The sequence below is a fragment of the Colius striatus genome, chromosome 3 (assembly GCF_028858725.1).
Source record: "Colius striatus isolate bColStr4 chromosome 3, bColStr4.1.hap1, whole genome shotgun sequence".
Lineage (NCBI taxonomy): Eukaryota > Metazoa > Chordata > Aves > Coliiformes > Coliidae > Colius > Colius striatus.
The window spans coordinates 97388407-97403656 of record NC_084761.1 but is presented as its reverse complement, the minus strand read 5'-3'; the positions used below and the strand labels follow the sequence as shown (position 1 = coordinate 97403656).

General features: G+C 45.9%; 1 protein-coding gene across 2 annotated transcripts in view; it reads left to right on the top strand.

Annotated features, from left to right (window-relative positions):
- DDRGK1 (DDRGK domain containing 1) overlaps positions 1-13675 on the top strand; it is a 45345-nt gene extending 31670 nt beyond the window's left edge. The window contains exons 5-9 of one of the 2 annotated variants that reach the window (XM_061994285.1): positions 2430-2552; positions 4582-4620; positions 9858-9914; positions 11327-11375; positions 12636-13675. In XM_061994285.1, coding sequence (XP_061850269.1) covers positions 2430-2552; positions 4582-4620; positions 9858-9914; positions 11327-11375; positions 12636-12808 — 441 coding nt within the window. In that variant the 3' untranslated portion in view covers positions 12809-13675. The remainder of the gene's footprint in view (positions 1-2429; positions 2553-4581; positions 4621-9857; positions 9915-11326; positions 11376-12635) is intronic. The other variant, XM_061994287.1, reaches the window with a different exon arrangement.
- Positions 13676-15250: the final 1575 nt, after the last annotated feature.

Sequence of the window (15250 nt, the reverse complement as noted above, 5' to 3'; positions counted from 1 at the left end):
AAGCACCAGGAAATGTGAGGCTTTGAAGGCTGAAACACTTTAGCTCCCAAAGCAGTGGTACAGGCTGCTTGAAAATGCTCTGCTGACAATAGCATCAGCATTTAGGATCTGGAAAACACTCATCTTGGCTTTTAAGGAGACCACAAAAGATGAGGACAAGTAGCTGAGTGCCTTGCCAGTCTCACAGAGATGCTTTTCTGCATATGTTGGAGATGGAAGTGCTGATAGTAACATGCTGTTATGCTTTAATAAAACTGAAGGTACTGGTCTTTGAGTAGGTGAAGGAGCCAGGAGTCTTGTTAATTGGGTGTTAGACCTTTCAGAAGCAGGAAAAGAGTCCTTGGTTATGGTTGCTCTCAGTTGTAAATGGGACACTGTCTCACACACACACAGACAATCTCAAGGGTTGAAAGAGACCTCAAAAGCTCATCCAGTGCAACCCCCCTGCCAGAGCAGCACCACCTAGAGTAGGGCACACAGGGACTCATCCAGCTGGGTTGCAAGGTTTCCAGATTATGGGTTTTTACCAACCATCTTGAACTTTGCCAAAGCAATTCTCAGCTCTTGTGATTACTTTTCTTTTTCCCTCTCCTCATTTCAATTCCTGGTGAATTCCAACCTGTGTAACAGAGCAGGGCAAGAACCTCAGCCTTGTGTTTCCAGGACCATTATTAAGCTTAATGCACTTACAAGAAAAGAACAACTGCTGTCCCTTCCAAACCAAATGCAGTTATGTTGTTCTTGGCACCTGTAGGGCTTAGAAGGGAAAAAAAACCCTACTGTAGGGCTTTTGCTAATAATCCTTATGATGATGAATGAGACAGAAATGGTCTTGCTTTGTCTCAGGAGCTTCCTCAGATCTGTAAGGTTTTTCCATGAGGCAAAAATCATTTTGACTTTGCACATCCAGTAAGATCCTTTCAGTCCTGTTTTCCTCATGTCAGTAGCATTCCTTCTCATGGCTTTCTGGGAGTTTGATTAAATACAACTCCCAGAAAGCCAAATACAGTTTCCCTTTGGTTTTTCTTGAAGGGCAACCTCCTTGTGTTCTTACCTGGGCATCTTTTTTAAGATGGCCATTTTTCCATGTACTTAATGACCTGTTCCTGTCTCACCCTGTTTTAATGGGCCATGTGTTTGCTTCCCAGCCATCTCAGGAAGCAATTACCACATTAGTGACCAAGATGTAGCATGGCAAGCATTTAGAAATCAATACAGTTGTTCTTTAAGAGATCCATTCCTGTGCTAACAGTAAAAGAATGCCCAGAGCTTGTCACTGAAATGTGAAGAACTCATCTTTTTAAGCTTTAATCAAGCCTCTGCAACGTGAGAGCATCCAGAGGCCAAAGTGGAATCTCACTGCACCAGCTGCTCTGCAAACATTAATTTCTCAGTGGAAGGCACCTTTGTGTAAGGAGAGTTTTTCCCCTCAGTGTGAAGTTGCACATGTGAGGTGTTTTGGAGAAGAGCAAACCTAAATTGAAAGGAAAGTCAAGGCAAGCTGCAACTTTCTGAGCTCCCACTACAAACCTGCTCTTATTTGAAACATCTTTTTAAAGTAATCTGTCACGTTGCAAAACTTATCATGCCAGCTTTGCTTTGTGAATGTGTGGCTATCCTCCATCACCTAGCAGGTGTCCCCAGTTGAGTGATTTCAGGCTGGGATTGCATTCTGGGTTGGCAATCATTTCTTTTTTGGAAGACTCTTCACATTTCTTTCAGGATAGATAACTGTAAGTATTTGTGTTGCAAGTAACAAAGCAGAGCCTGGAGGTTCTGGTTAACAACCATGTATTAAACCCTTTTCTTTAATGCAAGCTTACCTTGTCATGCCTAAAATACTTCATATAGTTCTTTACAATCCATGTAGTCATAGAATCACAGAATGGTAGGGGTTGGAAGGGACCTTCAGAGATCATCCAGTCCAACCCCCCTGCAGAAGCAGGTTTACCCTTGTAACAAAGAGATTTGACATGCAACTCTTTTTCAGGCCAGCTTCTTCTCACCCACTGATGGGCAGCAGTGTAATTCCACTCCACTTGCACATGTCAGGGCAGAACTGGGGCCAGTTGCTGAAAATGTGGATGTTGCATCAAAGCACAGTTGGGGGCAGGGCCTTCCTGTCACGGGATCTGCACAAGAAACAGATTCATGCAAATTGAGAAAGCAGGTTGCTATATAAGTGGTTGCCTCCCCTGGCCTCTTAAGAACCAGCTTTGGTGTAGTGTGTGCAAGTATAAACTACCATATGAGATGGTTACTACCTTAAGGGTGGCCTGTGAAGTTAATGAGGCCATCAAGGACAAACAGACTCACTTGAGAAAGGTTTTATCAGCTGCCTGTCCTCGTAAAACCAGACTGCAGATAAAGAAGATGCTACTACTGCTTAGGGAGGAACAAGTTGACCACTTGTCATCTTTTCTGTCCAGGAAGAGGAAAAAAGGAAGGCAAAGGAAGAAGAGGAGAAGAGAGAGTATGAAGAGTACCTGAAGCTGAAGGAGAGTTTTGTAGTTGAAGAAGAAGGGGTTGAAGAATCAATGACAGAGGAAGAGGTATGTATGTCAGGCTGCTACTGCAGCTTCCTTTGTCTTTGTTAGGTCTGTTAGACTGGATTCTGTCTCATGTAAAATGAACTAGAAAGCAGGAGTCAGACAAATGTCTGTCCTCTGGAAGCTAAATTGTGTATATGGCCCAGGTTAACCTGGAGCATTTCCTGGGGAATGCTGCAGTTCCTCATACCAGGCTCATGAGTTTGTTTAGAGTACTGAGGCAAGTGCTTATCTCTGGAAATGAGTTCTCTCCTCCCTTCATCTAAGGGCTGAAATAAAACTCATTCTGGAGTTCTGATAATCTTTTACTGTTGTCAGCTGTGCCCTACCCACATTCAGTGAGCCAGATGAAAGCAAGGCTACATGTGGAGTTTGGCAGGACCCACATATCTTGGGGGGAATTGCTTAGGTTTGATTTTCTTTTCTAGACAAACAGAGCTGCTGTGAAATCAAGAATCAAGCTCTTGTCCTAGAAGGCTCCTGTTAAGAGAAATAACAGGGCACAACTTAGGTGCTTGTGAGTTGCAGGCTGGAAAACTGCACTCAGAGTTTCAAATGAATGGCTGATGGTATTTCAACCTCATCCATGTGTTCTAGCACGTTCCTCCTGAGGCTGCCTGGGGGTGGGGGTTGGAAAGTGATACTTGAGATAATATCCCAGCAATAATATCCCACTGTTAGGGGAGCAACATCCTGATTCTGGCTGCTGCAAACCTCTTAGACTCATTTTCATTGCTATCAAATGCTGAAATTGCTTTTGTGTTGGAGCTGCCAAATGGGAGCTGCCCCATGCATTTCATGATAAGCATTTTCTTTCAGGGCCATCTCTGGTTTTGCTCCTCTGCTAAAGTGACTCTCTTAAGTTGGTTTCCCTTTAGCAGGGGCTTTGGGCTGAGGAGCTGGTGGTGAGTCAACACCACTTGACATGAGTCACAAGTTCTCACTGTGGACCTTTTCTCATTAAGATAAATTCCTCCATCATGCCAAGAGAAGTTGTGTGTGGTGAGGAGACTTTCCTAAGGTGCAAAATGCATGCTTTCTATTGAAAGTTCCTTCAAAACTGTGTACCTATCCTAGATTACAGGATTATAATTAAGCCTAAATATTAAATTGTTCCACTTGAGGCACCCTTTAGAATGTTTGTTGCCTATTCCTACAGCTGTCTGTCAAGTAGAAATTGATCTTTCTGTGTGTGGGGATAGAGAAGGGTGTTCCTCACCCAAAATTGCCTGGCAGGCAGTTGGTGATGCCTGGATCTCCAGATGTCTTTGGCTGTAGAGGGGTGATAGAACTTGAACAGAGGGTGTTTTGAGAGCCTTCTTCAAAAGCAGTCTCAGGTACAGGTTTCTTTAGGGACACCAGCCTTGCAGAACTGACAAAGTGCCTAATGTACTGAAGTGGTTTAGTGTCCTGTTACAATAGCTGACTCTGCCTGGTGCTGTTGAAGCTGAAACTCATGCAGAAAAGTTGAAGTCCTGAGTCCAGAGCTAAGCAGTGAGCCAAGAGATAAGGCTGATTGATTTCCAGGGTTGCTGAGTAACTTGATCACCTGTTAACTCAAAGGCACATTGTTTGCATTGCCTTTGAAAACTGGCTTTCAGGTGCACAGCTTTGAAAACAGCTTGAGCTTCCACATGTGTTGCCCAGCTGTGTGCTACACAACCATCTGCATGAGCTGCCTCCTCAATCACTCAGTGCTTTGCCTCTGTACAAAATGTCCTCAGTGTGTGGATGGAACTCAACACACAATGCACAGACTCACCCAGATGTGGTTATTTCAAAGTGTTTGGTGTGAAGACTCAAAGATTTCCTTTCAAAAGACACTTCAACACAAATTGTACTTGAGCCAGAGCCTGTCCTAGAAAACACCTGTTGTCAGAAATTCCTAGCTGAGCTTAAATCTTAGCTTTTTCTTTTTCCAGTTGAAACTCTCCCTCAGGGTGTAGGTTTGAAGTGAACCATTTGTACTGGGCAAGTTTGTGATGCATTTAATGAGCTGAAAGTAACAATTTGTTTTCCTTGCTGTATCCAGTCTCGCAGCTTTCTAATGGAATTTCTGGAATATATTAAGGTAAGCTGTTGTTGCTCTTTCTTTTCCTTCCATGCTTGCTGGATTGTGCCAAATAACCTTTGTCAAAGAGCTGAGTTACAGAAAGAAGGGAAGCTTTTACTTCCTCCTTCCATTTACTTAAATATTCAACAAGCAACAGAAGTGATAGCCTGGGTAAAGTCTGCCTTGCTTACCTACATGTGCATGAATGGGTCCATCACTGGTAAAAGGATTTGTAATTACAGCTGTGTCTTGTCTTTTTGGGGCAGGATTGCAGCTCCTCCCCTCTCTCCTAAGGCTGGGCCTTAGTGCCTGGTGGATCACCCTCAGGGTTTATGAACACCAATGTTTGCTGTTGATTAGGATTTGGGACTTTCAGGCTTTTTGTTTGTGAACATCAGCTACTGATTTAGAAAACAATCTCTCCAGCTCAGCTCAGCATGAAGGAGAATTGCTGTACCAGCATGTGGCCTGCCTTGTGCCTGGTGGCAGGCTGAGTTTGGGCCTGAAACATTGGCATTGTAAAGGTCAATCTGACTTTTCATTCCACTTCCTTTCTTGTTTCCATCCCTGCAGTTGCTTTCAAGTTTGGAAGGGGTGTTTAAGGAGAACATTGCTTGTTTTTAACAGTGTGTTAGTCTGTCTCTCATCCTTTTGTGTGGTTGGTTGCTTACAACTCTGAGGTGTGTTCAGGAGGGTTTCCACTTTTGATCTCTAAGGGCAAATGCTTCTTTCTCCACTATTAATATATCAAAGGGTAAATGCAGTTTTCTACTCATCCTCTAACAATGTTATGCAAATCTTTTGTTCTAATGGATCCTTTTCCTCCTTCACTGGAAACTGGACTCTGACCTGACAATGTGTGGCATGTATGAAAGGCTTCAGTAGTAAGCAAATCACCTGTGTATTTAGGGAAATCCTAATCCAGAGTCTCTCCCTCTGAGCTGGTTTTGCATGCCCATTACCCCAGCAAAACACAAGAGTTACAGCCAGGTTTGTCTCATGGGTAACTCTCCTCAAGAAGTCAATTTGAGTGCTTGCAGTGTGTTAACAATGACTGGATAGCTCTAAAGTGGCTGCAGAGCTTTGCTGCAAACATCTGCTGTGTGCTCCTTGTGTCTCAGGTAGGTCTGCTGGTGGATCCCATGGCCACACTGAGAGAGGCTCCTGGGTTTGCATCTGTCCATTGCTTTCTGGTCACTGGGGATAATTTGGGAGTTAGGATTTACCTTCTTTGCTGCAGCCCAAATGAAAATAGTCCTTGCTTAGGAGCCAAGTCCCAGTATAAACCAGGCAACTCTGAGCTGCAACACCACCAAAAGCAGACAAAACAGCTGAGAAGAGTTGGAAGAGCTGTGGGTAATGTATTTAAAATGCCAAAATAAAACCACAGAGCAACAATGAACCATCAAGTGGCACATTTCACTCTGCAGCCCTGCAGAGATTCTCTTCTCCACAGAAGCCAGAGAGATTCCTGTGAAAGGGAGGGGAACTTGAAAAGGGCCACATGTTACAATCACCCTCTGTGGCAATGGCCTACATGGTTCAGTGTGATCCCAATGGCATCCTGGGGTGTATCAGGTACAGTGTGGGCAGCAGGTTGAAGGAGGTTGGCCTCCCTCTTAACTCTGCCCTAATGAGGTCTCAGATAGAGTCCTGTGCCAGTTCTGGGCTCCCCAGCTCAAGAGGGACAGGGAACTGCTGGAGAGAGGCCAGTGCAGGGACACCAAGATGCTGAGGAACATTATCAGTGATGGCCAATGATAGGACAAGGGGCAGTGGGTGCAAGCTGGAACAGAAGAGATTCCAAAGAAACACAGGAAGAATTTCTTCCCTGTTGAGGTGAGGGAGCACTGGCAGGGGCTGCCCAGATGGGCTGTGGAGTCTCCTGCTCTGGAGACATTCCAACCCAGCTGGATGAGTCCCTGTGTGCCCTGCTCTAGGTGGTGCTGCTCTGGCAGGGGGGTTGCACTGGATGAGCTTTCCAGGTCCCTTCCAGCCCTTGTAATTCTGTGAGGAGGAAAGACTGCAGGACCTCGGGCTCTTCAGCCTGGAGAAAGCTGAGAGGGGACCTAACTAACACTTCTAAATAGCTAAAGGGTGGGTGTCAGGAGGATGGGCCAGTGTTTGTTGTGTGGTGGCCAGTGCCAGGACAAGGGGTAATGGGCACAAGCTGCAACACAGACAGTGCCCCTGGCACAGGAGGAGAAACTCCTTTGGTGCTGAGGGGAGGGAGCCCTGGCCCAGGCTGCCCAGGGAGGGTGTGGAGGCTCCTTCTCAGGAGGCTTCCAACCCCACCTGGACACGTTCCTGTGCCCCCTGAGCCAGGGGAAGCTGCTTTAGCAGGGGCTGGGGCTGGAGCAGCTCTGCAGGGCTCTTTCAATCCCCACCATTCTGGGATTCTATGATTGACTTGCCCTGTCCACATCTAAAGCTTTCAAGATACTGCTGAGCCATGGGCTAAGAAAGATGTGCTCTCCTTTGTCAATGAACAGGCTGCCCTTGGGTAACAGTAGGTAGAACAACGAGATATTTTGATACCCCTCAGGATCTTCCACCAAAATGGTGAGGGTTTGCAAGGGATAAGACATGAGGGTCTGATTCTGCACGTTGCCCCTTTGCTTGTAGTAGATGGAGTGGATTAGTCACAAGCTCTCAGTTCAGTGTTTAAACACAAATGTCTAGCTTTAACTTAGCCATTTCAACTTGACATCAGAGAAATCAAACATGGGCTGAAAAGCTGATTCAGCAGCACTTTGCTACCCAGTTTCCTATGTAGAGGAGCTGTAGAACTGGGGCTCTGCTTCCTTCTACAACTTCTAGTGTTACTAGCAGGCTTAATATTTAGATTGTGTGTTGCCATGTATAGGTTATGTGTTGCCCTCATCATCAGATGTGTTCACAGGAACCCTTGAGTGGCAGCAAGAAGCAGTGCTAGGCTGAAGAATGTTTAAATGAAGAGCAGTTGGCATTTGCTTTTTGGAATAAGATTTGATTTAACTCTTCTTTTTAATAACTTCTTTCACTGGTGTAACTGGCTGGAGATAGCTCACCCCAGGCTTCATCCCTAAGGGGGTGTGAAATCAAATGCAGCCTCATTTCTCTGGATTTCCCTCATGGGATTGTTTTAAACAGGTTTTTTTTCTTAAAGGCACCAAATGGATTGAATCTCCCTCCCTTTAGAGCTTCATAGTCACCACCTCACACCTTGGGCTGGGGCATTGTCTCTGCTGCCCTTGCCAGCATGTGTGTTGGCTTCTTGCAGTGGCCAGTGCTTGAGCTACAGGCTTGGCAGAAGCACCAGTCCTTAATGGGAGCTTTACAGTTTTACTTAGCAGTGCTGTAGCCACAGGATACAAAGCAGCTCTGTGAGCTCTCTGAGCTCTGCAAGAAATGAATAAAGAGGTGGGCAGAGGCTGAAGAGTGGTTGAACAATTCCCTGGTTCTCTTGGCCCAAGGAAATAGGAGCCTGTGCTTTGTCCATCCAACTGTTCTCACCTGGCTTGACAATGTGTCACTGAATGCATCTGAACCACAGCTGAAACAGCAAACTACATGTGAAGGGGATGACAAAGGACTTGGAGGCTTTACCCCTCCCTGTGTAAGAAAAGTGACACAAGATAAGGGAGAAAAAGTTTCCTCTTCATCTTAGTCCTGAGAGCTCTTGCTCTGTCTCATCCCTTGCTGAAGACAGCAAGAGAATCATACCTAAAATGAACTGGGTTCAGTAAAATGTAGATGTGTGTATGTTGGTCTATGTCTCTAAAAGGTGAAGCATGTGGTGAAGTGTTTTGCTGACCTGGGACCTCACAATGTCTTTATATCAGAGTGTGGGGGGAGTGCATCCTAATTCCACCCTGCCCTCTGGGTGCTTATCCACAGCAGGATCTATCCTGCAAAGCTTCCAGAAAAATGATCATAGAGGGTGAATATCTTGAAGTGAAGACCTTAAATCCTGGTTTTATTGTTGATGTGGCTCTGCATCCACCCCCCCTCCCATCCTTTTAAAAGAAGATGTGACGAATCTTGGCAGTTCCCAGCTCTGAGAACTGAATTCCATGGACTGGTTCCAGTTCCGTGCGCTCAGTCCATGGTATCCAGTTCTCTAGCTTGGCTGCATCAAACTTCATCAACTACTGAGTCTGTGGGTGGCTTTGTGTGTGTGTGTGTCTGATTTGATTAATGGAAGAGATTCATCAATTTCAGCCTCTCTTTCTCCCTCCAGTGTCCTTCCAGTGTGCTCAGAAATCATTTGAAGTGCTGCATCTGCTGATGTAGCTCTTGTGGCCATACATATATGGCTCTTAGCAATGTAGCTGAACAGTATTCTGTTGTCCAAGTTCCTCATAAGCAGTGCATAAACAGGAACCAAGTAGCCCCAGGTGTTTTCTCTGGAGTTTCAGAGAAGCAGAAAACCAGATGTGAGCAGCAGTGACTGTGTCCTGACTGGGAGAGGCTGCAGTAGGAACCCCTGTCCAAAGCAACACCCAAATGCACAGTCCCTGCTTCTGCCTTCATTCCCTGAGCTCACCATGCTGCCTAGCAGTACACTGACAGCTTTAATAAGGTGTTCACTTGCTTAGGGAGATTATTATGGTATTAATAAACATGACATTAGTAAAACAGGCTAAAGGACTTAATGCTGCCAGTCTTGTCTGGATTTTTGTGTATGCACCGATACATTCCAGTGATCATTTCCAAAGGCACTTGAAAACATCTCTCACACAAAAAGGGATCTTGCTAAAGCATGCAGGAAAGGAGAGGTTACAGCTGAGAAACTCAGGTGGCTGGAGAATAAAGCCACAGCTGCTTACTGTGCTTGTGCTCATCCTCTCCTAAGGTGTGAGGAAAGGTTGAGGGTGAACACCAACGAGTGAATCCGAGTCTTCACTTCAGTGGGTCAGAGCATCACTGGCCCTGGCTGCCCAGGGAGGGTGTGGAGGCTCCTTCCTTGGAGATCTTCAAGACCTGCCTGGGCATGTTCCTGTATGACCTGATCTGGGTGGGACCTGCTTCTGCAGGGGGGTTGGACTGGATGATCTCTAAAGGTCCCTTCCAACCCCTATGATTCTATGATCCATTCTTTCCATGGAATACACTGGTTTAAGTAACCCAAGTCAGACTTTTTTGTCAGAGAGAGGTTAAGTTGAATGACAGGTTCAATTTTGCCTATTAAATACACCTTTTGTTTGAAAGCTAAAGAAACAGGCTAACCCTCTGAGTCATCAACTGCATGCAACTCTTCTTTGTTTCCATAGAAAACCAAGGTTATCCAGCTGGAGGACTTGGCTTCACATTTGGGTCTGAGAACACAGGTAAGGACTGACTTAAGTTAGTAACAGTAAGTACTAACCTATGCAACAAATGAGTTTAAAATCACAGGAGAGAAAGGGAGTAAATAAGGGTAACATCTCTGCAAGTGCTGAGACTTTGGTGAAGTTCATCAAAATGAGCCCTAAAAATGTGACCATTTGTCAAAGCACCAGCCAGGCAATGAAGGATTGTTGGCTTACAAGATTATTTGAGTGAGAAGTGCTCAGCCTGCCTGTTGCACAGCTGCCTGGTGGCTTAATGGATCCTTTCATGTTTGCAAATGGAGTCACAGAGCAATTGAGGGTACTTGAGAATCAAAAGCAGAGCTAGAAACAAATTCAGACCCTGCCTTCATAATGGGACAATGTTGTGATTGCAGACAATTGATAGATGAGGTGTTTGCTCCAGCTGCTTGTGTATTCTTTAGAACATTAAAGAATTTGTAAGGAAATGATCCCCCTCAGCACCATTATAACCCTGTCAAAGGAGCTCGTGGTGTGAAATCTGCATTCCCCCTCTCTCCTCTTTCTGTTCTCTCAAAACATGATCTGTTTTGACTCTGGAGAGTAACTGTGCTTCTTGGTTTGTTTTAATTTGAGCACATTTGACATCTGTTTGCAAGTAAGCAATGTTTTGTGTTGTTGTGTACCTCATCTGATCTTGGAGTACCCCATGACAGCAGCTTTCACTGCTGTGAGTCCAGGCTTCTGTGCTTCTGCCTCTCTTGTGAAACCAGAACTTCATTGAAGCATGCAGTGAGTCAGGAAATTTGTCTGGTTCAAATCTAAATGCTAATTTTGCTTCTGCAGCCACATAAATAGAAGGAGGAGGCAGAACTGTGGAAATCAAGGCTTTGAGACTGGCTTAAGGTGTAGTGTAACTGCAGGCTTGGAGCAATTATAGAGTTAAGCCAGCAGAAAGTTCTAAGTTGTTGCTTTGGCTTGGTAAAAGAGGTTTCCTCCTAAATGGAGCAGGAAATAAAAGTCTAAAAAGCTCTGGGATGTCCTGAGCATAGCCAGGTTCTTGGGAAAGTACCTCAGTGTGCTTCAGCAAACCTGTGTAGCATCAGCACTGTGCAGCCTCTCACAGAATCGTGGGATAATGGGGGCTGAAGGACCCTCTAGAGCTCATCTGGTCTCTTTTAGGGGTAGGGAAGTTACTTGAACACCCCAAAATCATAGAATGGTAGGGATTTGGAAGGGAGTTTTAGAGATCATCTAGTCCAATTTCATCCTTCTAAGACCCAAAGGCTTATTACATCTGTCTGTGTGGAAACACTGATGTGTAATCCTCCTCTGAAGTATTAACACCAAGACATTAAATGTAAGCCTCCATCTGTAGTTTGTCTGAACACATGAAATGGCTTCTGCCTCCCTCTTGATCAGTTTGTTATTCCTTTTTCTCTTCTGAACAGGATGCAATTAACAGAATCCAGGACCTGATGGCAGCTGGGACTCTAACAGGTGACAGCCAAAACACAAAGGGCACTTCATTGGAGCTGGTGAATAGGTGGTGCAGAAAATGCCTTTGCTATGGTAGAGAGAGGCTTCCAGTGGCATTTCTCTTTGAAACTCTAGAGGATCCTAGTAGGACTTGATAAATTAGATACTTTTACTATCCCTGCTTCAGCTGCCACTGCAGAGAGCCCTGTGGGATGTGATTGCTGCTGTGACAGCTTACACAGAGGTGAGGGTGAACGTCCCCAGCAGTTCAGGAACAAGCACAAGGCTTTGAGCAGCCAGCTGCAAATGATGCCTGCTGAGATCTGAGTTTCAGAGAATCACTTGGATTGCTTTGGGAGTAGTTTACAAGCCTGTTTTGATGTGACTGAAGCCAAGACTGGATTATGGCACACTGTGGGAGAAGCAAACAGCTTATGGCATGCTCAGGAATGCTGTTGTAGGTGAAGTGCTTGTTCCCAGCTGTGTACCCACACAGAGCTGGCACATGAGCAGAGACTCTGCATGTGGGCAGCTCCCTGAGTGAACAGCTCTGTTTTATTGCTGGGCAGTCTTTGTCTTTCCCAAGATGAAGTAGGGGAAGATGCCAATGCAAACATTTATTGACCTGATGCTGTGGTCATGGCTGGGAAACAACTGTCTTGGGAGGTACCTGTGGATACCCATTCAGAGGATCTAAAAGAGCTTTGAAGCAAAGCCTGAGGATGTGTGCTGTCCTGGCTGTGTCTGTGGCCTAAAAGGCTCACTGCCTTCCATTTGATCCTGTAAGGTGTTAAGAACAAGAGAGATCTCTTTTTCTCTCTTGATGGAGCAACTGAAACAGGAAAATTGAGCTGCTTTCCCCTTTAGAGGGTAAGTTGGACTGGCTGAACTGCCCCTGCAGGGGCTCTGAGCCACCTCCCTGACCCCTCCTGCTGCTCTCCTTTTCTCCATCAGCTGCCTGGACCCAGAACTTCAGCACCAAAACCCTGCACTGAAGTAACTCTGGTGCTGTGGTACTCCCAGCTACCTGCACACAGTGAAAGGAATGTGTTACTGTGAACAAAATGAGTCTTACCAAGGCACTCAGCTCTTGGAGCCCTGCTGAAAGGCCCAGTGGGAGAGAAGAGGTGGAAGCCTGGCTCCTAGCACGTTGTCCTGCCTGCCCTAGATAGGAAATGCAGCCTTAGCACTTTGAACGTCCCTTCCAAAAGAAGTCACTGATGTCTGTCAGGGAGAGAAGCCAAAGTGCTGACTTCAAGGTCCTTTCTTTCCCCCCTGTAGGTGTGATTGATGACAGAGGGAAGTTCATCTACATCACTCCAGAGGAGATGGCTGCTGTGGCTCAGTACATCAAACAGAGAGGACGTGTCTCCATCGCAGAGCTGGCCCAAGCAAGCAATTCCCTGATCAACCTGCAGCCTGACAGCAGAGCTGTTGCTCCAACTGTGGCATGAAACCATGGTGGCAGAAAACACCCAGCAGGAGTTGAGTCTTTTTTAATGACTGAGGCACGTAATTAAAACCAAACAAGAGCCCCTTGAGCCCATTCATGATGCTGCGAGATGGGAAACGTCAGCTGCAAGGCTTGAGCAAAAGTTTTGCTTTACATTCTGTTAAAGCTGGTGTAAAACCCTTTGTACAACTGAGGTTGGCCAAGAACTTGGGGCTAAAGCACTGAGAGGCAACCTGTACCTCAAGAAGATCAGTAATTTATGCAGGGTTACTTTCTGGTGACAGTCACTCTCATGGGACTACACCCAGACTTCTTACAGCTTCCAGATTCTGATGTCTGTATCAAACATGTTTTGCTTTTGGTTGGATTTGGGATTCCCCAGACTTGCTCTGCTGGAGCTCAATCACTTTTTGTGGCAGTGATCTTTACAGCCTAAAACCACAGGTGTGTAGCAGTGAGGCTTGCAGGCTTTGTCTTCTGTATCAACATGGGAAGGAAGGAGTAAAAAGGAAACAGTGGAAGAATCCTTACTGAAATACATACAGAAACTCCAGGAACCTGAGAGCTTCCAGAGCTTAGTTCAGAAAACCTTTGCTATAGAAATGTTTTGCTTGGTTTATATAATGTAGAGAGTTTGCTTGCAGCCACTCTGTGTTATTTTTCTGTAGCCAAGAGACAGAAACACCTCTGGGGAAAGGCTAACTGCTCTCATTTATTGTGCAGGCTAATTCTGATATCAACCAGATTCTGGTGATTCATCCTTTGAAGTCAGAGCCAGCTCAGTGTGTCTGAAGGCTTCAGGCACCCCCACCCCATGGCCTTTGTGTCTGGAGTTGTTTAAATACAGAAAAATAAGCACTATGAGTCATGAGGTTCATGTTAACAAGTAAATGGTTATTAATGTAATCCTGTTAGGGGTCAGTATATTTCCTACATAGGAATAGTGCTGGTTTTTAATAGCTTAATTGATGCTTTGTTAATTCCCTTTCCTGACATCAGCAGAGTCTATGTGGCTTATCCAGTGATTGGGCTGGGGCAGGAGGGGCTTGGTTTTGTCTCTGCTAAACTTGAGGGTAACTTGAGCAGACTGAAAGCCACCTTATGGGTGAGATGAGGCAGCAACAAAAGGAAGGGAGGAAGCATTTTCAATCTCTGCACAGCTGCTGAATGTGATACTCAGAGGAGGGCTGAGTCCCAGTGCCATGACAGCAGAGGGGTGACTTGAGATGTGAGGTGTGTAAAGTCTCTTAATTATTCAACATTGGGTTTTGCCATGATGTTTCAGTTCTGTTCTTGGAAGGAAATACACCATGTGGAAGGAAATGCAGAGATTTAGTCCAACAGGACTAAAGGATTTTATGAGGTAAATCACAGAATCATTTGGATTGGAAAAGACATTTCATTCCATGGAGTCCAGCTGTTCCACCAGCACTGCCACAGCCACCATTGACCCCTGGCCCTCAGCCACAGCTCCATGGCTTTGGGATCCCTCCAGGGATGGGCACTCCCCAACCTCCTTGGGATAGGGCTGGACAGCACTTTGGAGAAGAAATTGTTCCCAGTCTCCATCTCAACCTCCCCTGGTGCAGCTTAAGCCAGTTTCCTCTTGTCCCAGCTTGTTACTTGAGAAAAGAGACTGACCCCCAGCTCACTGCAGCCTCCTGTCAGGGGGTTGCAGAGAGTGCTCCTGTCTCCCCTCAGCCTCCTCTCCTCCAGGCTCAACACCCCCAGGGCCCTCAGCCTCTCCTCTGCAGACTCATGCTCCACATTCACATGGGTCAGTGTGGTCCCTTCCATGCCATCTGGCACAGAGAGTACTAACACAGAGGACAGTGAAGAACTGGTCAAACAGTAAATGCAATAAAATACTGGGACATGTGGTGCATTTTAAAAAGCTCTTCAATAAACATGAGGAGAAACTAGAAAGTCCTTTGGTGCTGAGGTGAGGGAGCCCTGGCCCAGGCTGCCCAGGGAGGGTGTGGAGGCTCCTTCTCAGGAGGTTTCCAACCCCACCTGGACACATTCCTGTGCCCCCTGAGCCAGGGGAAGGTGCTGTAGCAGAGGCTGGGGCTGCAGCAGCTCTGCAGGGCCCTTCCAACCCCCACCATGCTGGGAATACTGTCTTGGGACTATCAACTGCTTTGAAAATACACACACCAGAGTTTCTCATAGATGTTTTTTGCAGGGGAGCATTAGCTGTTTACAGCTGGCAGCTGAGTGCAGTGCCCAGCAAAACTCTACCTCCCCCCTCTTCACTTCAGCTTGAGCTGGATGCAAATCTCTCATCAAAACTAGCTTTGGCTGAGCACACCTTCTCCCACTCCCCCTGTGTGTCAGAGGCAGGACAGTTCTGGTGTTTGGTTTCTTTGCTGCTTTGTCCAACCTACTTTTTGAATGAGTTTTTTTAAAAACTGGAACATCTCCCTATTATTTGGCTTTAAAA